We start from the raw sequence: 22712 nt of genomic DNA, 5'->3' as shown, positions 1-22712 counted from the left end.
TTCTATATTCAGGCTGACAGCCATCAGCCAATCATGCGTCTTTGATCTGATGAAGGGAACCAGAGCACCTAGAGAAAGACGCTCATGAACACGGGCAGAGTATGAGGACACGACCTCGTCAGCGTCACCTGGATCCACGCCGGCAGCAAACCCACAGGTACCACCTTGGGATGACATTCTGTCCTTGACGGCTAAAGCCTATAGCCAAGCGTGGGGGGCGGGTGGGCAGCAGGTGAATATGAAAAACCTCTAAGCCCCCATCTCCATTGGCTGGGCTCAGGATCCTTACAGAGGGCAGGCATCGTTTAAATTACCAGGTTGAGGGGGTGGAAATTGTCTTCAAAGCCAGTGTCTGCCAGCAGTGAACACAAATACGGCAGGAGACATCTGGAGCAGGCTGCAAATTTAAGACAATGGGGAGATCTTTAAATAAAGGGGAAGCGGAGCACAGCCACGCAGTGCCCAAGCCTGGGGGGCGCTCAGACACGCCCTCCATTTAAGCGGGGGTGGCTGTGATTTAGCTGCAACACGAACCCCTTAGTCAGCCTGTGTCTTCCAGCATCTGCATGTGACCTGCGGGGCTATTTAACATGACGGGATTCTCCATGAAGTCGTGGTGATCTCTGTGTCCGATCCCTGCCGCGGCCTGGGGCCGAGTGATGTTGCCATGGATACAAGAAAGCAGCATACATGGCATTGGTGGTTCTGGGAAGCTACTGATGCAACGAGCCGGTGAACTGCGTGTGCGCAACACCAACATCGCCGGTAGTTACAGACTGGACGACACACGCGGCATGCAGTCCATAGCCTCATTCTTTGGTGGCAATCATTACCAGCATTTTCTGGCAGTTACAGGCAACAAAAGACGATAGATGTTTCTTAATATGTGCACTGGACTGTACTTGTGTTCTCATTTACCCGTTTCACGTCGTCTTCCATTTCCGAAGACCGGTTCCGATACAAAGAAGAGAAGTACAGAGGACAGCAAAAATCCCCGGATGTTGGTCTTGTTCCACCCTAAATATCAGGGATGCATCAGTTGCATCCTCACTGAACGAGACCAATCCCACGAGTCACTGCACCCCAAGGTCTTTAGCTAGAAAGACCGCTCTGACAAAGGCCACAAATACGGTCTTTGCGCTCTTGGTATTAAGAAACACCCCTACAATAACCCAGCCATAGTGCCGGCACTGTGAGGGCCTTTATCTTGTTTTGTGCTGTGCAATCCTGTTGGATGTCATATGTTACAGTCTCTATATTTTGCATAAAAATTCCTGCGTACTGATGTACAAAAGGCAAATAAAGAATCTTAATCATATAAAATCAGACCTACAAGAACACATGTTGGCACTGTAATTCAGGATAACATATGTGCAGCGTGACATGTGGCACAGCAGGCCAGTGGGGACCAAGGAGACAACCTCCCGGGAAGAGCCGGCAGCCAGGCAAGCCAAGAATCAGGAATAGGAAAAGGGATTCAGCACACAGGGCTGTGTAGGAGCTGCTGCCATGGCAACACACTGACGGGAAGCTGCTGCTGTATGGCCGGGGGAGGGGGAGCACTGGGCCTTAATTACCACCGCAATCACGAAGCCAAGATGGGGTCAAACCCCACCCCTCCCCCACACAAGCCATCTCAGGACTTGCAAGGCGGCACACACTCACATATGTAAACAAAGGGGTCGGGGGAAGGGGGCTGAGGCTGGGCGCAGAGCCTTCTGATGATCCACAGCTCCTCAGCACGCCACTCTCCTGCAGGGTCATCGTCGCATGCCAGCCATGAACAAGGGCTGTCATCTTGGGGCTCGCAGTGTGTGGGTGTTACGCTAATGAGCATTTTTGCCAGTGCTGCCAATTATTAATTAACTCTCATCTAAACCAATCCCGTCAAATCCCGTTAAAAAATCTCACAACACCAGCTTCGATCCTTCGAAAGATCTCATGATCTACATTTATGAAACTCTGATTGTGTTACATTAATACCTGTAATTACTGGTTTCTGGTTGAATCGCTGCCAAAACAAACAGCCAAATGAATAGTAAGTCAGATATATTTAGAGTCAAATTAAATTTCGGCTGTCTACGGTACATCAGAAAACACTTTGTTACTGGACTTTATTTTATATTATCTTGGGAAAGGAACTGCTTTTTGACGAGGGATGATAATCGGGAGAATTCCTCCCACATCTGCCTCATTTACGACTCAATTCCGTCCCATTCCCAGTAACCAGGTATGTTTACTACGCCCAGGGTGCACATGCTGAATTCCTTTTTATTTCCGTTCCTCTCCATCCCTTCTCAGTCCCCGTAAACTCCAAAAATAGAGCAAGCTTGCCGCCAAAGCAAGTTAAAAATTTACTACACGAAGGTCGCATGGTCATCAGAATGTTCTTTTTGCTTCTTCGTCATACGCTGATATGTCAGAAAAGTGTCTTCACAGATGCAGCTCTGCAGTGCCTCCTATTAACATGCACACTGCCTTAATGAACACTGGAGGGCAGCAGTGTGCCAAGTGCAGCTGGGACAATCTCCAGCAAAGGGGAATCCAGTGCTGCCAGTGAATTGTTCTCCTGGACGACATAGAGGGACGCAGACACACAGCCATCAGGAGACCTGTAAGACTAACAGGGTTATACTGTAAAACCCAGGTACTACAGATGAAAACTATCCTTTTGGCTAACTCTGGCATATTTGCAGTAATGTTGTTAATAGATATCTTTATCGCCATTGTAATTAAAATTGAATTTCTTTGGCACTTCCTACACGGCAGCATAATAAATGCACTGTGGCTGTCAAATGAACCAAGAAACAACGAAATGCTATGTCAACAGACGGTGTCACCTTTAAGAAAGTTCCCGGGTCGGAGTCAAACTGCGAATAACCGAAAAGGGCAACTAAATCTAAGCTGATTAGCACAGCTGGATAAAACCACGGGAATCTGAGTTTTTGAGGGCCGCTTAGGATAGAAAGGCGTATCTTCGACAGACAGATCATGCATCAATGTAGAGATTTATGTATCACACGGGAAGCAGCTAAGTTACGTGAAAAGCGTGCATCCTGCTGTCAGACATAAAGAGCGTGCATCCTGCTGTCAGACATAAAGAGCGTGCATCCTGCTGTCAGACATAAAGAGCGTGCATCCTGTTGTGGTTGCCCCTCCTACTGGCACACGGGCTGTGCGACATGGCCAATATGAAACTGACTGCACTACCGGAGTCTACCAGAGAGGGCGGGCTACATTTCTCGGGCTCCTCCTCAGATACAACACAACTATTATGCGTGGTCACCAATGAGAGCACGAGTCCGCAGAGCACACAGGGTGGCCTTGGCCTTCTGTGCATGTTGTCCTTACCCGCGGTCACCATATGTCCGCCTGACAGGTCTCCGTTGAAGCCATTCTCCCGGGCGCTGGAGTAGGGGGCGGCAGCTGCACCAGGCTGGAATGACCTGTAGGAAGAGTAATCGTTGTCGTCGTGGCCGGCAGCTAATCCCTGCTCCGCGGTCCCCGGGGGCCCCCACTGTGGGCTGCTGTCTTTGGGCTGCCGACTGTCTGCCATGGAGACAAGAAGGGCTGTCCTTCCTGTAGAGACAGACAGTAGAAAAAGAGCGGGTCACAATATAGATGAAGCTCAAAGCATTCCAATCATCGGTAGACACTGACAGAAGCTCAACACTTCTCAGTCACTGGTACACATTGTGAGGAGCTCAACACTTCCCAGTCACTAGTACACATTGTGAGGAGCTCAACACTTCCCAGTCATTGGTGGACATTGAGAGGAGCTCAACACTTCCCAGTCATTGGTGGACATTGAGAGGAGCTCAACACTTCCCAGTCATTGGTGGACATTGGGAGGAGCTCAACACTTCCCAGTCATTGGTGGACATTGGGAGGAGCTCAACACTTCCCAGTCATGGTGACATGGTGACTGGAGGATGGAATGGGGTTATTTCATCAGGACCCTTGAGATACTTCAGGCAGGAAGACTGAGCAGTGTCCAAAGTTACTGCTTTGTTCTCTAAACCTAACAACCAATCACGCAGCTGCCTGCTCTGACGTAGCTCTCCTTATACGCGATACAATCGCTAAGAGGGAGTAGAGGGCCTTATTCCCTGACCTCATGCCTCCCCTAAAATATCCACCCCCCCCCATGTTTCACAACAATGTACTCATTAGATGTGCAAAGCAGTGAAGCAAAAAACATTTTAATGAAGAGCATGTTTATGCCGAAGGCCAGTCAGTATAAAGAAAATTGGCCACGTGTCCTGCGTTAAATCACTCAGACAGCACTGGGTGACACACCCAAAGAGACACACATAGCCCATACCCACCCCAGACCACCTCAGGGTATCAAAACCTCGTCTGCCCAGGTGAGGCCACTTTAGGCATTACCACCCCACATGTCCAGATCTCCCCATCAGGTTCTCCACTTTCCTTGGGTGTCCTACAGTGGTCTGATTTCCACTCCAGAGTATCTGCTACCTCATTTCCTGTTTCACGAGAGGTACTGGTCATCAAATCCACAACCGCATAAACTGAACTACCGAACATGGGTGGTTATATGTGTTAATGTCCACTGCAGAACACGAGAACCTACCTGACAGCCCACAGCCAGGAGGTGATGGGCTACTTCATCTGTGAAGCATAAGCACATCTTCACAGAGGCTTACAAACTGAAAGCTCCCCACCCGGACGTCCCTGCTGGAGGCCTGGACATCCATCATCAGCCAGACCCCTGAGCTGATCTCAGACAGGCCTGACTGAGTATCATAAACACCCCCACACTGGAAGTCCTGCTCCCCTGTCATATCACATCACTGTTATAGTCATCTTCCATAACTGCTGATTCAGTACTGGGTCTGTGCCAGTATGTACTGTAACAAGGCAGAGGAACCTGGACAGCATACATATTCTATACATAGAACCGGGGGGGGGGGGGGGGGGTAGAAGCTACATACATTCAGCTGCCCTGTACTCACATCTACACACAGATAAACTCAACACACACACCTCTTGTGAAGTATGACAGGCTTGATCTGTAAAAATCTGCTATGCTGTGTGTTTTTCATGCTTAAAGGAGAACACTGCTGAGAAACACATGTCTCCAAGCACCACACTGGGTTTTTCCAGCATAAATTACAACTAAGGAAGTTCTTCAGTGTCTACCCGTATTATCAGATCGTGCCTGTCGGATTGGGTGAAAAAGAAGGGACTGGGCGGGGCCTGCTTCTGATTGACAGCGACATGCAAAGAGGGCAGGGTGACTATTGTTGTTATTTATTCATTTTGGTGGGAGGGGAGGGGTTTTTTTCATGCCTCTCTGCTTAGGGCAGTGACTGCAATGCGTAATGGAGTGTGTGGAGAGACAATCTGTTCCCTTTATCGGGATGATCTGCCCTGGACGTAAAATCCAATCTCGAGGCAGCAGACAATTTTCGCCATGGGGCGGCGAGCGGCGGCCTGTCTGCTCTGAACTGACCTCATGTCCACATCATTGGCACGTGGCAGCAGAAAGATTGGCGCTTAAACCAGAGGTTCGGAGACTTTTTCTTAAATGTAGTACACTGTCTATGTGCCACAGTGGCAGAGCACACAGGCTAGACCAGCGGCATTTATACTGTGGAATACGCCCCCCCCCCCCTCCGGTGGGGCTTAAAGGAATTGCAGGGGGGGGGGGGACAGAGAACTATGGGTTGGGGGGGGGGGGGCAGACCTATTTCAAAATTGCAACCTTTATATGCATTATATGCCTGTACACATTATATGATGCTGATAAAATAAACAACAATTAGTGTGTGTATGGTGGGGATCAGGACAAATATATCAGCCCTGGGGGGCCCTGTCAGAAAAAGTTTTTATACTGCTGGGCTAAGCTGATATTCTCCTCAGTGAAGCCTGCTTTTCCCTGAACTCCTTAAAATACACAGCCCCCCCACAACAATACAGCTGTAAGCAGGTTGAATTCAGACAAGGTCCCAGTAAGCACCATCTCCAGCTTCCTCAAACAGGACGAGCACATGATTCCCTCACTGTAAGAAAGCCCAGCAGGAGGCGTACTTCCTGGGGCAATGGGAGAAGGTTTCCAAACATATTCTGGTGGAGCTCTGAAGAGGCACTATGGAAAGCGGGCGATGGTCTCCACGACGGTCCAGTGCGGCACTGCATCCGCTCACTGCACGTGCTCCCCGCACACCGCGAACCCTTCTGCCAAGAAGGTAATTAGCTGCAAGCTGTCCTTCACTGAACATCTATACAACTGCAGGACAAGCGGACGAGCGGTAACAGTCGCGGGCCGCCCCTCCCAGCCAGGTCACCAATTGTTCTGGAAACACTACCTCTGAGGAACAGAACAGCTGAAACCTGAACAGCTCCTTCCCCAGGGCCTCCTGACTTCTCAACAAACCCTCCATGCAACCACACACTTTACTACATCACCACCACTATCAGGCTTGATAATGTAATAATCATTATTATAAAATCTGAACTGTAACATAAATTGCCTGACTCATTACTTCACTGAAATTCCATCACCCGCTGCCTATTTACGTGTCTTATTTACAGTATACAGAGGAACATGCATGATATATGAGGTGGACACACTGACCTCTGCTGGGGAAAATGTGCACTGGCATAAATGTCCCTTCTCACCTTGTAACAGTTCTTTCATCAGCGGGTTGTGGAGGGGCAGGAGACAGTAGGAGGGCCGGGAGCATGGTGCTGTCAGTTCGGGATACTGGAATCATGTTCTCACAACCCTGCCCTGACGTCACACATTAGATGACTCCAGACCGAATGACTCCAATACCAAATTTCTTTCCCATTTCTAATTTCGAAGCCAAACTCATAGAATCAAAACTACTGAAACAAATTACCATGACCTTCTAGATAACATTTTTAATAAGAATTAAGATAAAATAGAGTCAAATACACAAATAGGCTCTAAAGTGGGTATTTAAGTGTGAACACCTGAATTCCCTGCAGGCACCAATTTCATGTTGAGCTGTAATTCAGTGCTGTAACACGCATAGGAGGATCAGCCCAAGGCATGAGTCAAGCAGCGTAAACTGCACTGTTTCACTAAATGTGTTACTCCCTGGGTCGTGAAGACCAGAACCAATCTACCTGAAAGCAGTGAACGTAACTCTGACCTTTATGAGATTAACAAGCAGAACTATGCTCCGGATTCCGAATGGCGAAATCCAGTAAGGTGTTAGCAAACAGAGAAGAACATCTAGCAGCTTCATATAGAGAGTCTGCCGGCCTAGATATTCGACTTTTTCTCCACCAGGGTGTTTGGTATTTTACGGCTGACCTGACCTCAACACAAAGAGCCACTGGTCTATGCTCCAAGTCCAAGATTCATCTCAGTGGATCTCCGGGTAAATGACAGCAGGCTGATTTGAATATGATTCACAGAGGCAGATTTCCACAGGGGATGGAGTCACATGTTTAATGGCTCTCCTGGTTCATAAGCACTCCTCTCCGCTCAACTACTTCTAAGGCCTAGTTGACATGGCAACGGATCCATACCGCTGGTTGCTGCTGCGTAGGGACACATGCATGAGACAGGCTAGGTTTTCAACGCTTCTGCTTGCGTGAATCTGCTTCCAAACGCTATGTGCTAACTGTGACAGGGATTCAGTTTAGCTTGTGAGGCACGCATGGCTCAGATTCAAGATCGATGGTGGCTCATTTAGGAGATTACATCGCACTCGATTCATCGTTGGGTAATCTGATTCGGGAAATTCAGCCTCAGATGCAAGTTCTGTAAAGAGCAGCATATCGACAAGACATCCTTGAGCAATGCGCATCAATAAAAATCATACGGAGCTTTAAACGAGCTTTCAAGAGGGCCTGAGTGTAAGGCTTGAACAGGGCTTTGCACTGGACCCGGATTTGCCGCGACTCATGTTGAACTCATGTTGCCATAAACGTAAGCCTGGACTCACTAACTGGTGAGCTTTGCTGCTAGTCACATTTCTGCAAACACTGAGCCGGGCTGACATCCACACATCCCACTATGCTTAGCCAGCAGTCTCGGGAATGGCAAGCATGAGGAGCAGATCCGGCAGGCAGGCAGCCACGTGTCCTGACACAGTCCATGTCCTCCAAAAGAGACCACCCCATCCCCAGAAGGGACAGCTGGCCCCTATTCATTCCGCTTCTGCCTTCCAGACACGACACAAAGGCTGTGCCTCATCTCACTTGACATGAAAGGCAGACAAACCAACCTTAAGGAACGTAAATCAGGGTGGCAAACTCTTCTAGTGGAAAAAAAACTGCACGTTTAAAGTTATGCCTTTGGTGAACCCAGCCGTCTACAGTCACCACTTATAACCATTAGCTGCAAGTAGAGTTACTCCTCTGAAAGTCACCAGTCTGTTACTTGCTATCTCACTAGAGGGGCCATGCAGAGCTTGAGCAGCCAAAGCTCTGCTGTCATTCACAAGAACCTGCAGCTCCAGGGCCTACAAGCCTGGACAACGTTCCATTACAGAACCTTCCATACGGAGCACCATCCTCCAGGCTTGGGCTGTCCAGGGGTGCAGGTTCTCCTTTAACAGCTCCCCAAGCTAGCCTTTCTGTGGGCTCCTCTCCATTTGGGTTAATTATCACGCTTCCCTGAGTCCATGGAGGAGGTGGTGTGGGATTGTGCACTGGAGCCCGCCAGCACCCAGTGACTCGTACCAGTGAGGGACTCATTAAGCCTATGTGTGTACTTGTATATTTAATAACTGAGTGTTGGTGGAATTAAATGAAGTGCCGATTGCACCATGAATAAAGACCTGGTGCAAATACTCCACTTGTAGGAGGAGTTCCCCAAAATGCTGAAGGCCCACTGTGCCCCAGTCCTCCTGTAAACTATTATATAAGGTCCACTGATGCGGAGGCTAGCGTCCTTGCCCTAATTCTGTGTTCCAGTTCATCCCAAAGACACACTTTACTTAGGTCTAGGTTTGGGCTCTGTACAGGCCCCTGTAATGGTTCAGTTGCTGCGTTTCTGTAAAGCCATGTGGCTAATATACATCCATCCATCCATTTTCCAAACCGCTTATCCTACTGGGTCGCGGGGGGTCCGGAGCCTATCCCGGAAGCAATGGGCATGAGGCAGGGAACAATCCAGGATGGGGGGCCAGCCCATCGCAGGGCACACTCACACACCATTCACTCTCACATGCACACCTACGGGCAATTTAGCAACTCCAATTAGCCTCAGCATGTTTTGGGACTGTGGGGGGAAACCGGAGTACCCGGAGGAATCATGCAAACATGCGGAGAACATGCAAACTCCGCACACATGTGACCCAGGCGGAGACTCGAACCCGGGTCCCTGAGGTGTGAGGCAACAGTGTTAACCACTGCACCACCATGCCGCCCCGGCTAATATACAGTACCAGTCAACCCACATGTGGACATACCCACTTTTAACACATTTGTCTCCATGTTATTCACCAAATAGTAAAAGGCCTCAAGGGAATTAAATAATTCATATCCAATATTGCAACAACCAACAGAAGTATTCAACTTCAGAATAGCCCTTTTCGCTTCGTTGACAGCACTGCAGACTCTTTGCATTCTTTCAACCAGCTTACAGATGTAGCCGCCTGGAAAGCTTCTCCTACAGTCCTGAAGGAGTCTCCACAAGGTCTGTGCACAAGTTGACTGCCTTGCTCTTACTCTTTGATCCAACTCATCCCAAACCAGCTCAATAGGGTATTAGTGGGCTGTGGGATTGCGGGAGCCAGGTCATCTGTCACAGCACTCCATCTGTTTCCTTGTTAAAATAAGCGATTTTCAGTAGGTGTGCCCAGACCTTTACTGGTACTATACATCTGAGTGGTTTAATACAGTCAGATCCCTTCTTCCCACTCAGATGGCTTCCTAATGACCTCCATGTCTTCTACTTGCTATCAGACACTTGAAGCATCCACTGCATGCTCAGATGCTCTACACACTACAAAGTGCTTATAAAACTGAAGCTACCATCTGTTGGTTGCTCAACACAGATGCATGGGATTGGCTGTTTGGCCTAAATGTGTGGTGGCATTTACCATGCTGAGGGTGCAACCGGCCATCAGCTTGCTCTCCAAGCTCACAGCCAAGGAGGATCAGCTTCCTGAACACTGCTAAGGTTCAGCAGATTGCCCTCCGTGTCACCATTCACCTCACTGTCATGTCAGGGGCCCTCAGGTGAATAACACCTGACCAGGTTAGAGGTCTTTTTATGTCACAAGGTGAATGGATGAATCTTCTGTGGAGATATCAGTTGGCATCCTTTCGCCAACGTTATTCCACCGAGACATCAAACTGCCATTCTGCTGAATCCCTGAGTAGGAACGCACACGATCCAGGATAATACCTTTTCTGTGACGTGCTCTACCTTCTGTCTCTACTGCCCTCTAATAAAGTGTTACGTAAAAGTATTATTCAGTCATTTACATGATAGGCTTAAAAAGTCTTTATATTAGCAATAGAACAATCTGGTGCTTGATCCTTCCAAATGGCAAAAATCCTGGTCAGCATGGCGTCGGGTATTCTGTAAGCCTGGTTTCATGTGTAATATGACACAGGGCAAAATGTGGGGGCGGGGGGGGGGGGGGTCCACTGTATGTTGCTCCATCTCTCCTTCAGTCCCGCTAGAACTGGGTCAGGCAGAACGCCACACTCCTGTGAAGAGCCAAGTCGCATTTTTTCCGCTGAGTCAGCCAAAACAACCAGTCGCGCTTCCTATTTACCACGGTGATTGGATTTTCTTTGCCTGCTGTTACTATCAAACCCTTCAGGAAACCCCCAATTGTCCGAGTGCTCCACATGTTGGCTAACCCATGCAGAAAGCCTGATGCAGTCATTGCTGCACAAAAAATGGCAGGAAATGCAAAAACTGCACCGCACCAGAAAGCCTGTCTAGTAATCGATGCCAAAGATCCCTTTTCTGGTTGATTTTAAGTGGCCAGTGGATGTCAGAATGCCAGCATTCATTTATCTACGTTTGCAATGACTTAAATGTTAAATACAGTATGGATGCACATCCTTTTACTTGGTATATTGGCTATCTATCCAGACAAAAGCGATGTGGGAGGGGCCATTACAAGTGCTTCTCCATCACTGTCCTCCAGAAGTCACATCAACATCGGCAGAGAAGCCCTACAGCACCCAGGGAAGCAGTAAGGGTTCAGGTGGACAGTCTTTGGAAGTTCATGCAATGCTCAACCTTGCTTACACTTGAGAAAAGTAAAGTTGCCATCTCCAAATGTCCCAGAGTGAAGAGCAGATGTCAATAATAGGGGTTGAGACCCTTCTGTTGTCTGAAGTTGACTTCATGTAAACATTTCACTGACCAGTAAAATGGGGGGGGGGTTGATATCAGAATGAACAGTGGGAGCGATTTTCTAAGTTTAACTGTTTCTGTTTCTTCAGATGTGATCTGTGAGGGCTCATCAAAAAATAAACACACAGGTTTTTAGGTTGAAAACACATAGTTAACACACAGCATTCGGGGGCTCGGTGGGGTATGGGGTGGGGTTCTGTGACGGGGGTGAGAACTCTGGAAATGACAGGAATAATAAAGCACATCTCTAATACACCGGAGGAAAAGGGGATGGAGCATTTACGTCTGACATCCCTGTGACATTCAGGCCACAGTGGTGCACCATGGGAGGTCAGCCTGGGAAAGGTACATTTCATTCCGTACACATTCATTCCCACATCCCAAAGCTCAAAATTCACTTCAGCCAGGCTTTCAAACAATCCCAACGCTAAGACTAGCCTTAATGGGGGCAGACGCTAAGTTAGAGCACGCCGACGATAGATTTGGGCTTCGTACAAAGACTGAGACGGAAACAAAGGTAGGGCATGCTAATGTTAGCCTTCCTCTTCAGACAAAGACTGGAGTAGATACAGAGGAAAGCCGCGCTAATGGAAGTCTTTGTCTGTACATACAGACTGGGCCAGAAACGAAGGTAAGTCGTGCCAACACTACCTTTGCTCTTCTAACAAAGACTGATTTAGAAACAAAGGTAAACACTAACCTTAACCCAAAGCCTGATACATGGATAATGAATATTAAGACATAAATCTTAAAGACAGCGTTACAACAAGTATGTGAGAAGTGCAAGATAATGGTACCCTGTGCTTTTATGGCAGGTACGACGACAGCACTTAACAATGCAAAATTATTCTTTCCATTAGACTGGCACAGCAGTGCTAACTGGCTAACTGGTGCACACCTTGCGTCCTGTGCTGGCCATCACATGCTCCAGGCTGCCCCGCCATCCCCGGGAATGAAGAAATAACAACGTGAGCTGCCGCTTTGCCTTACCGATACCTCTGGCAGGAGACTGGACAGCACTGCGTGGCATAAGGTACAGCCAGATACTTCGACCAAACGCATAGAGGAGCTACTGAGGACTATGACCGTGGAACAAAAATTTAAATATCTTCAGTCAGGGCTGTAGGAACCAAAAGGGATGAGGGGGATGTAATCCATCGACATTTCATTTGGATTCATCATCCCCCACAATAAATAAAGCTTTGCAGTTAAATTATTAATTTATCACCCCATATTAAAGTCTCTCCTACGCTGTTGCCTTCGATCCACTCTGGACAACATCACAGGGAAAAAGCAGTTATCCCATGAAGCAATACAGCCTGGACAGGATGCTAGTCCGTAACAGAGAACGAACCATGGATCTGAGCCCCTAACTTACAGTGATACAGTAAAATTGAAAATAAGTGTAGCCAAATTCTCGGTAGGTGTGAATGTGTGACTGAACAGCATCGTGTGCCCTGCGTTGGGTTGGAGCCCCATCCTGGGATATTCCCCTTCCTTGCGGCCATAGTTTTCAGACTGGGCTCCGGACCCCCGTGATCCTGCATGGGACTAGTGGAAACAGAAAAAGAATGGATGGGTGTAATTCTGTAATGCGACACTGCAATGCAACACTGCTTATCCAAAAAGTTTCGATTTTTCGCAGTTGTGTAGAATACCTGCAGCAACAGGAAAGATAGTTCAGGTCCCCGTGACCCCAATCTGCCGCCTTAATAATTCAGTCAACATGTCCTGGGGCTTCCAGTTGGCTGACACCTGACCCCCCCGCCCCCACCCCCCCCTCACTGTAATTGTTTATTCCAGTGTCAGAGGAGCCCCAACACCCTGCATCTCCTAACAATAAAACAGAGACAGCAGGCCTGATATCCGAGGCTGTCACCGGTAACCTTCAGGTCACTGCGCAGGAGCGGGGGCCAAAAGCACAGCTCCTCTTCTAGATTTCTGATGCCCAGCAGGGCCAGAGGTCAACTTTCCCTGGGGAGACCACAACCACGGCGTTTTACAACTTTAATGAGAGGTGGGACAGACATAAAAAACATCGACTGTCTGACATTAGTAAAAGATCTTTCGTTCCTGATTTGTACAGGAAGTCAGAAGAGAACAGAATTTAAGCATCTACATTAACATAAACTCATTCATCAGAAATGACCTGCAGGTTAAGAGAGGAACATCTAGAGCTGATTTAAATGACAATGTTCGTAAGAATCAATCAGGAAGGAGACTGACCTTAAGTTAAAAAGTGACGAAAACAGCAGTACTACTAAAAGTTTGGTAAAACTGAGCTGTGGAAGCATCATCTATCAGCTTATAATCTTAGCTACATGTTATTGATTCATTGATTGAGTCCATCCATTTTCCAAACTGCTTATCCTACTGGGTCACGGGGGGGTCCGGATCCTATCCCAGAAGCAATGGGCACAAGGCAGGGAACAACCCAGGATGGGGGGCCAGCCCATTGCAGGGGACACTCACACACCATTCACTCACACATGCACACCTACGGGCAATTTAGCAAGTCCAATTAGCCTCAGCATGTCTTTGGACTGTGGGGGGAAACCAGAGTACCCAGAGGAAACCCCACGACGACATGGGGAGAACATGCAAACTCCACACGCATGTGACCCAGGCAGAGACTCGAACCCGGGTCCCAGAGGCGTGAGGCAACAGTGCTAACCACTGCACCACCATGCCGCCCCCATTGATTAATTCATTCAACTTAAAAGGAAAAGCATGCCTGTATTGTATAATAAAATATTTTTAGAAGCGGTGGACGTCACAGGATGGAATCATGGACTGTTGGGATATACCCTTTATCTCCAATAATTCCTTACTGCTCAGTATACACTGTGATGTAATAATTAATCCAGCTAATGGAGAGTCTATCACTGGGATGGGTGGAAAATTAGCACAAGCTAGAACAGTGTTTCCCAATCCGGTCCTGGGGGACCCACAGACAGAGCAAAAATGTGGACTGTCTGACAGGGAGCTGGGTGGAAGCAAAAACGTGGACCGGCTGAGGGTCCCCAAGGACCGGGCTGGGAAACACTGAGCTAGAAGATGAGAAAATGCTCACTGTGACGAGTTTGGGAGGATTTCCCATCATTGCCATCCTGACCCAAGCACAGCAGCTTACCAACAACCACAAAGCTCCAGCTGAAGCCCTTTCCCCAGGGGTTCACCTGCCCTGGAGGAGAACCCACCAGCAGCAGCACCTCGGTGCTGACCCACATTGTAGAGCTTCTACCCACTTCCTACATGCAGACCAAGGTCATTCCTCCCAGAATGATCAGTATGTAAGGAACACATTGCATATTCTGTAACAGCTATAGTATATCTTACAGTGGCATATAAAGTGAAATGATACACACACACACACGCACACACACACACACACGCACACACACGTCTATATTCCTACCTTTATGATGACCCTAATCCCAATAACCTTAATCCCTACCCAGCCCTAACCTTAACTATAAGTAACCAATCAAAATACAAGACTTTTGGTATTTTTAGATTTTTTATAAAATTGAGTTTCCCTTCACCGTAAGAGTGGTCCCCACGATGTGAAAATAGCAGGTTTTGACCACATTGTGGGTCCCCACATTTGGTTCCCACAATGTATTTCTGACCCACACACACACACACACACACACACACACACACACACACACACACACCCACACACACACACACACACACACACACACACACACCCACACACACACACACACACACACACACCCACACACACACACACACCCACACACACCCACACACACACACACACACACACACACACACACCCACACACACACACACACCCACACACACACACACACACACACACACACACACCCACACACACACACCCACACACACACACCCACACACACACACACACACACTGGTCTAACCCTAACTGCTCCCACCCACAGAAAACTCAGGACCCAAGACTTTCGCTCACTAGTTCACTCGTTCTAGTAATGTGACAATAAAAGTGATTTGACATTATTTGATTTGATTATGGTTGCCGTGGCTCTGAAATAGCGACTTGCAGAAGGGCACTGCTGTGAAATGTAAGCTGTGAGACGCAGCTCAAGTACTGCGACACGAAGCTGCACCCTACAAGCCAGTGAGTGCAGCCTTTCTGACAGGGAGCAAGGACTTTCCCAAAAGGGGACAATGGGAACAGCCATTGACGCTGCCTGGTTAGTCTCCCTGACCAGGAATGGGGCACGACTCTGGTCGCATGTAAGAGTTTGGAGGTGAAGTCAAAGGTCTGCATCATAATCAAGTGCAATGCAACCATACATAACTTCCGAAAAATCTGAAACAGAGCAGCTGGAGAAATCGCTCTGCCACATACTGTATATATGTGGGGACGTATGGAAGCTGCATTTCAGAGAGATTTACTTCATGAGTAATAATAGCAGAGGGCCGAGGCCGACGCCAAGCTGCTCGCTTTAATTCATACGGAACTCTGGCTTTCATGTTTGACTCAACTTCTGCTCCAGCAGTAGCTCCATCCCCCCCCCCACCCCCACACCCACATAACCAGTGATTCTCACTCGTTCCAGTCGAAAGGCTCCGCCCTGCTACCGCACGGGGTACACCCCCCCGGAGGAGGCCACACCAGCCCCCCCCCCCTCCCCTGCCGTGCGCATCAGCGTACCTGCTGGCCATTTGATTCCACTGAACCGTCTGTTTTTAGCTTTATGATTAGCAGCCAACGCTTTGAGGCTTGGATCTCTGCACAGTCTGCTGCCCCCCCCCCCCCCCCCCAACACACTCTCCTGCTTCCAAAAAGCCACCATCAGCAGGCCAGTCCGTCTGAGGAAAGGGGGGACTCAGCCTGTCCTGGGGCTCTCTGACTCATGGTACTGTGACATGGGGGTGCCCTGCTGTCCTTACTCCTGCCCAGAGCTGAAATGAACTGATGGGGGTGGGGGGGTTGCTGTGAATAGAGATGGGGTGGGTCCCGCGTTTGCCAAAGACCCAAGTATGAACTGCAGGCCACGGTGACTCAGCTCCTTGGGCATTTCACCATCACTGTCTCCCTGTATGTGCCACTGTACAGTGCAAAGGTCACACGGGCCAATTAGTAGCCTGCTGCAGTGGATGAACCTCATGTCACTCTTAAGGAAAGCTGGATGGCCGTCGCATACCTGGCCCAGTCCTACACGGACGCTGAGCCAGTCAGCATCTAACAAGTACAGCTTTCAGCCACTACGGCCGTCAGCAAACCGGTTATCTTTCAAGAATTGTAGTCAGGTTCGCTGATCTGCCCTGGAGTGGTGACATCACAACCAAGAGGACTCGTGTTACCTTGTAAAGTGTGAAGTTTGTTGAGATGAGGAATATATTGCTGGCTTGTACAGTTATAAAATGACCAGTTTTGAGCAGTCAAAACCGAATGGTAGCACAGTTGAGTGGTGTTAGCTGGCCACCATGTTTTTATAGGAATAAAGGGCTTTTGTCTATCTGCCATGTAAAATGGCTAAACACTAAATCAGCAGTTTATTACTGAACCGCCATTGGACCGGACTGCTTTGGAAAAGATGTATCAGTGAAGTGGGAACATGCAAATGCTTTTACAAAGTTTTCGACTATATAGCAAAATAATTGGTTAAAAAAATGCCTCATTACCAAATCTTGAAATCCCAAGAGACTTCCGGTGTCAAGCTGGCCCACGTTACCGAGCGAGACAAACATTTTAGGTCTACAAAGCTGCATTTAAAAGCATCGTTTTTAAACAAAATAAATTAAACAAACCAGATCTATAAAAGAATCGATACGCTATTCACCCACATGTGCAATTAATCTTAAGGCTGACTCCCCAGCACGTACACTATTCAGATCTGCAGACAGGGTCACTGGGCGCGTAGCGTCACCTGACGTGGGCGGGGCTCCTGGTGCTTAGCAGTGAGTCCTGATACTTCTGGAGGATTCCGGGCACAGAGGTGAACGAGCTGAAGATAGCCTCCAATTCACACCTGTAAGAGAGCAAGCAAGAGAGGCAACTGTGACGATCATGCTCTCACATCCACCATAGGCAGGTTTCAGCCTTAGTCAGTAAAGCAGAAATCATTCTGGACCTGTGGTTCTATGTATTTTACAGTAGGAATGCTGCTGCATCATGCTAGCCCACTGCTTGTGGGAGTTTTGCTTACACAAAAATGTTCCAGATGATGGCTGACCAAAAAATGATTGGTTCAAAGAGATAACCAATCAGACTGCAGACATCAGATTGGTCGGTTCCACCTCCTCTAGTTGCTGGGGCCCACCTCTGATTGGTGAACCCTCTGAACCAGTCATTTGTCGTTCTGCCCTTTGAACATTTTTGTGTAAGTAAAACTTCCATGAGCCGCTCTATCTGCAAGTCTGAATTATACAAATCATTCAAATCCACATCATGCACAGAGCATGCTGACACAGACCATGCCAACTCCTCCACGAGTCGTTAAGGAAACATTTATCTGCATGGGCTGCACTTCAGATCATGACTTGAGCGAACGTGGCAGACAGAACTTGTTGTGCGACCCTAAAATGCCACCATCAATAGGTCAGCCAACATCTCACTCTGCAGGAGGCTGGACATGGGATCACACAGCAACTGCAGGTCAGTCCTTACACACCCAGAGGTTTGCTCCACAATCAGTGTAGTTACAGCAGTACCATCTACTAACGCGGAGATCTACAGCCATACCAATGCACGTATGGCTAAAGCTCCGTCAGAACAGAGGCTCTGGTAATATCTGGCTACCACAGGAATTAGGATCAGCGTTGAAGTGTCACTGTGACCGCAGGCAGAAGGCAAACATCCACTCAGAGGTGGTGATACACGGACCCAACTGGAAACATACACAGCCACTACAGATAAAACAACAACATAAAACATGCAGTTAGCTCATGATTTCCTTTGTATTTTCAATGCAAAATTTAGTATGAAATTTTCATCGTCAAATTTTGTATGAAACCATTTGTTTCTGGAAACAAAATCCTTTCCTGGTCTTGACAGATCCCCCTGCCATGATGATGGGACTAAAAAAGATCTGTGGTCCTTCTTTCCAGCAGTTAGAGGCCACAGCGGGAACAGTAAGCAGAGATGCACGGTACAATTATCAAATCGCTATTAGCCGATGTTCAATAAAAATCATGGCATCGCCATTGGTCCAATGCGATAGCGGACCCAGATATCATAGCGTGGATGGGCCGGCAGAAAATCAGATAGTCCAGTTCAGCAATTCTCTTGGCGACAAAACACACTACAGACTCAAGCACGAATTTTTAACAGCTTTTTAATGACCCATGGCATTATTAAGACCAAATGAAAAGAGAGGAAGAAAAATCAATTTTCTTCTCAATAGCACACAAGCAGTTTTCCTCTGATTGATCTAACCATGCACACACATACCTGTAAGACACAATCGTTTTATTGTACTGTATCAATTGCTTCGAATACTGAATGGGCCTGAGTTTCATTTGGTTGGGCCCAGGTCCGCCTGTGCTGCCGCAGAAGGTCTGATGTGTCAGTCATGGTTGTTATTACTGCCCGGGAAAATTAGCTATTTTTCATAATAAAGCTGGTCAACCCATTAAGTGAAATAGGCAGCCGCCTGGGACACCAACTTCTGAGGGGGCACCGACTTAGGAACATCACTAACAATCAGCCCAAGCATCCCAGCTGGCCTAGGACACCACATGGCTGTCAACGGGCCCTGATTGGAGGACGAGGGATTTTATTGACTTACTCACCACTTAGAAACCTGGCTACAGTTTCCCAAATCAATGCTGCTTCACTGATTGTTTCACGGCTCATGTTACATGATGTGGCTGCTACACACATCGATAATGTCTTAAAAAAGTAATCAGCAACAGGTTCACTGCAAGTTTGTGCAGCTCAGAGGTTAGTTGGTTATCGGTTTCGGCAATATTAGGCAAAATTTTGTCAGTTATCGGTATCAGTCAAAACATTTGGCAGGAGAGAAAACAAAAAGCTAATTTGTACATTTATACACTGTGAGAATGAGGCACAAAGGAATCTGGCCAACCCTGATCATCTGAACCCTGCTAGATAATGGTGGCCACGCCCCCCCTTCTCAGTGTTAACATCCTGTAATGAAGCACATAGGTCTCCTGTGTCCTGTTTAGTGGCAGGTGCAATTTGTTGAGTGAAATCTGATGAAATGCAGTCAGTTAAAATGCCTTCTGACACAAACTAAGAGCCCAGTGACACACAGCTACTGCTGAGAGTCATGTAACACACAGCTCCTACCGACAGCCCCGTAACACACAGCTCTTACTGAGAGCCCCATAACACACAGCTCCTACTGAGAGCCCCGTAACACACAGCTCCTACTGAGAGCCCCGTAACACACAGCTCCTACTGACAGCCCCGTAACACACAGCTCCTACTGACAGCCTCGTAACACACAGCTCCTACTGAGAGCCCCGTAATACGCAGCTCCTACTGAGAGCCCCGTAACACGCAGCTCCTACTGACAGCCCCGTAACACACAGCTCCTACTGAGAGCCCCGTAACACACAGCTCCTACTGAGAGCCCCATAACACACAGCTCCTACTGAGAGCCCCGTAATACGCAGCTCCTACTGAGAGCCCCATAACACACAGTTAATGCTGAGAGCCCTGTAACACACAGCTCCTACCCAAAGCCCTGTAACACACAGCTCCTACTGACAACCCCGTAACACACAGCTCCTACCCAAAGCCCTGTAACACACAGCTCCTACTGAGAACCCTGTAACACACATCTACTGCTGAGAGCCCTGTAACACACATCTACTGCTGAGAGCCCCGTAACACACATCTACTGCTGAGAGCTCCGTAACACAAAGCTCCTACTGAGAGCGCTGTAACACACAGCTCATTAAGAGAGTGGCATGACTGCTCTCTAACACAGTTTGGAAATGTAGCAGAACCAGGTGAAAAGTGGAAGCATGCTAACATGCTAAATTCACGTAGGAATTTTCATAGGAAAAACTGTTCAGAAACAATAATTGGTTATAAAACATATTTCAACTGGTGCAAATACATATTCTGTGTGATAGCATTTTCTACATGGAAAACATGGCTTAGTGCGAAGCAGACTCAGGGTGATGGTGCTTGTGCACTCAAACCGCAGCCGGATTCTTCCAGACATTAATGGCGAGACAAGACAGGCAGCCAGAGGCAGACCCCCTCGCCCCCACTTCTGTAAGACAAAAGGTCACCCCAGCGAGGGGGCAGCCATCACTTTTCAGAACAGAGCAGACGCACAAATCTGGCAGGCCTGCAGGCGCCCGCTCGCCAAGAGAGCTCAGCCAAGATTATCTGAGAGAGTCAGCAATGCATTTGGCTACTGACTTACATACATTACCTGTGCAAAAGTCTTAGGCAGTCATAGGACATGTTTGAAGCTATTTATCTGGGTACTAAGTGTATATTTTCTGAGACCAAAAAAACACCATTTAGTAACACAACATATGCAAATTATGAGTAAAACAACAAAATCTAACAGGAATGTCTTACGTTCCCCAACGTCTCAGGGGCACCCCAGCCATTCCATGTCTTTGTTAAATTTCACCACCAGCTCACCTAATTCATTAATGAAACTAGTTTTAAAAATTCCCTCAGACATTGATTACCCATATGAGCTAGTAGTCGAGTCAAAAATTACATGGCTGTGCTGGATGGTGCAAATACTGGCGTGACCTTAGGAGAGATTTTGAAATGATTAAGGGCCAACATAGTTTGACAGACATAATATCATAGTTCTATACCAACAAGAAGATTTAAACAATTTTCTGTGACCGTCTAAGACTTCTACACAGTACTGTACATAAATATCAGCTTTATTCTTAATAGAGGGTACATCTCCTGTAGCTTCCAAAGACCTCCCCACCTTGGACGTTGAGATGGTGAAGGACAGTTATGGATCCCTAACACCACTTCATTCGCACCAAACGTCCCTTCACTCCCACTTTCAGTGGGACCAGTATTCCGGCCCCTCCCAGGCCATTCCAACATAGTGCTACACGCCACCTGAGATGGGGGCAGCTGCCAATGCTGTCCATACAAGAACCCCAGGGGCCGGTAATTTATAAATTTTTTTATAGAGGAAGTTCGCTTGAAGGTACTGGACAGGAGCACATCCATAATTCAGCCCCCTACCCCTGTGGAGTCGCCCTAATCTCCCAGCAGGCCTGTAAGCTCATGTTTAATGCACCAGAGAGGTAGGTATGGTCTCACATACATTCAGCTTCCAAAACTCAATGACTGGACATGTTTGGCAGCAGGGACAAGCCATATTGATGACATTGCTGAGCCCCCAATTGCCCCCCCCTCCCCCCCCCCACACACACACACACACATACATTATGCCAGAACCTCACACCGACAAACCTTCTGTAGGGGTGGGGCGTGCAAATATGGACTGTTTTACTGGCTTGTGGTCATTACACAGTCGGAATGGATTTTGCTTAAAACCTTGAGTAAAGATCCAAAACTTAGAAGAGACCACAAGCCTCTCTCCAGAACACTCTGCTACATTTATATATAGACCTTCCTAATGTAGGTCCTACAGATTAAATGACTCTGCTGTAGAGCTTCTATTTCCCTACACATGATCACTGAGCCATTGATTTAGTCGTCAAGGTTCGGAGAAGAATGCATTTAAAACTGAAGTTCCCCAGAGAGGATAATTCAATCTTCAGCTTACATTGGAATTTCTGAGGAACCCTGGTCTACAGCTCTGCCAAACAGGTCAGACTCTGGACCGGAAATGCTTTTAATGATCTTTGCTCAAGACAGCATTCAGACAGACCAATTCAGTCATTCATGTCAGCAATTACTCTAAGGATAAAATTCCATATCCTGGCATGTAAGTTGATATTGGCAGGTAAAAAACAGAACATTCAGGTTAGGATTAATAACCCAGAATTTATTTTGATACCAAAGAAAGACATAAAAATATAAAATCATTATTTTAAATATTTTTTTAGATATGGCTACTGGGGTACCCCATGACCTAATGAGTGGGGGGCCAGGCGTATATTTCCACACCGTGGTTATAAATCTCCAGCTATTTTGGCACCTAGTTTAATGGGGGTTATGTAGGATTCCATGAAAATAGAACTCCAGACAACTCTAGAAAACAGAAATTGACCAATGAGGGTGAAATTGACTGATATTTTTGGTCAACCTATTGAAACATTTCTTTGAAAGAAATAATGACAAGCAGGACTTTATAAAACGGGCAAACCAACGTATTTACATCCAGAAAAATCTGTCTGGCTCCTGGCATTTCAGTACTATATGGCCATTTATGTAAGCCACAAATCGATAAGTAGATTAGCAATATGCCTAAAATATTACAGAGAGGGG

General features: G+C 47.5%; 1 protein-coding gene across 8 annotated transcripts in view; it reads right to left on the bottom strand.

Moving 5' to 3' along the window:
* The window catches only part of map2 (microtubule-associated protein 2), a 76619-nt gene that overhangs the window by 25128 nt on the left and 28779 nt on the right, over nucleotides 1-22712 (bottom strand). For 7 of the 8 annotated variants that reach the window (XM_048978944.1, XM_048978946.1, XM_048978947.1 and 4 more), the window contains exons 3-4: nucleotides 17177-17322; nucleotides 3352-3579 (exon numbers count right to left, since the gene is read on the bottom strand). In XM_048978944.1, the coding sequence (XP_048834901.1) occupies nucleotides 3352-3556 (205 nt within the window). In that variant the 5' untranslated portion in view covers nucleotides 3557-3579; nucleotides 17177-17322. The remainder of the gene's footprint in view (nucleotides 1-3351; nucleotides 3580-17176; nucleotides 17323-22712) is intronic. The other variant, XM_048978945.1, reaches the window with a different exon arrangement.

This window comes from Brienomyrus brachyistius, chromosome 16, assembly GCF_023856365.1.
Source record: "Brienomyrus brachyistius isolate T26 chromosome 16, BBRACH_0.4, whole genome shotgun sequence".
Lineage (NCBI taxonomy): Eukaryota > Metazoa > Chordata > Actinopteri > Osteoglossiformes > Mormyridae > Brienomyrus > Brienomyrus brachyistius.
The sequence above is the reverse complement of the archived record's forward strand: the minus strand, read 5'-3'. Positions and strand labels throughout refer to the sequence as shown.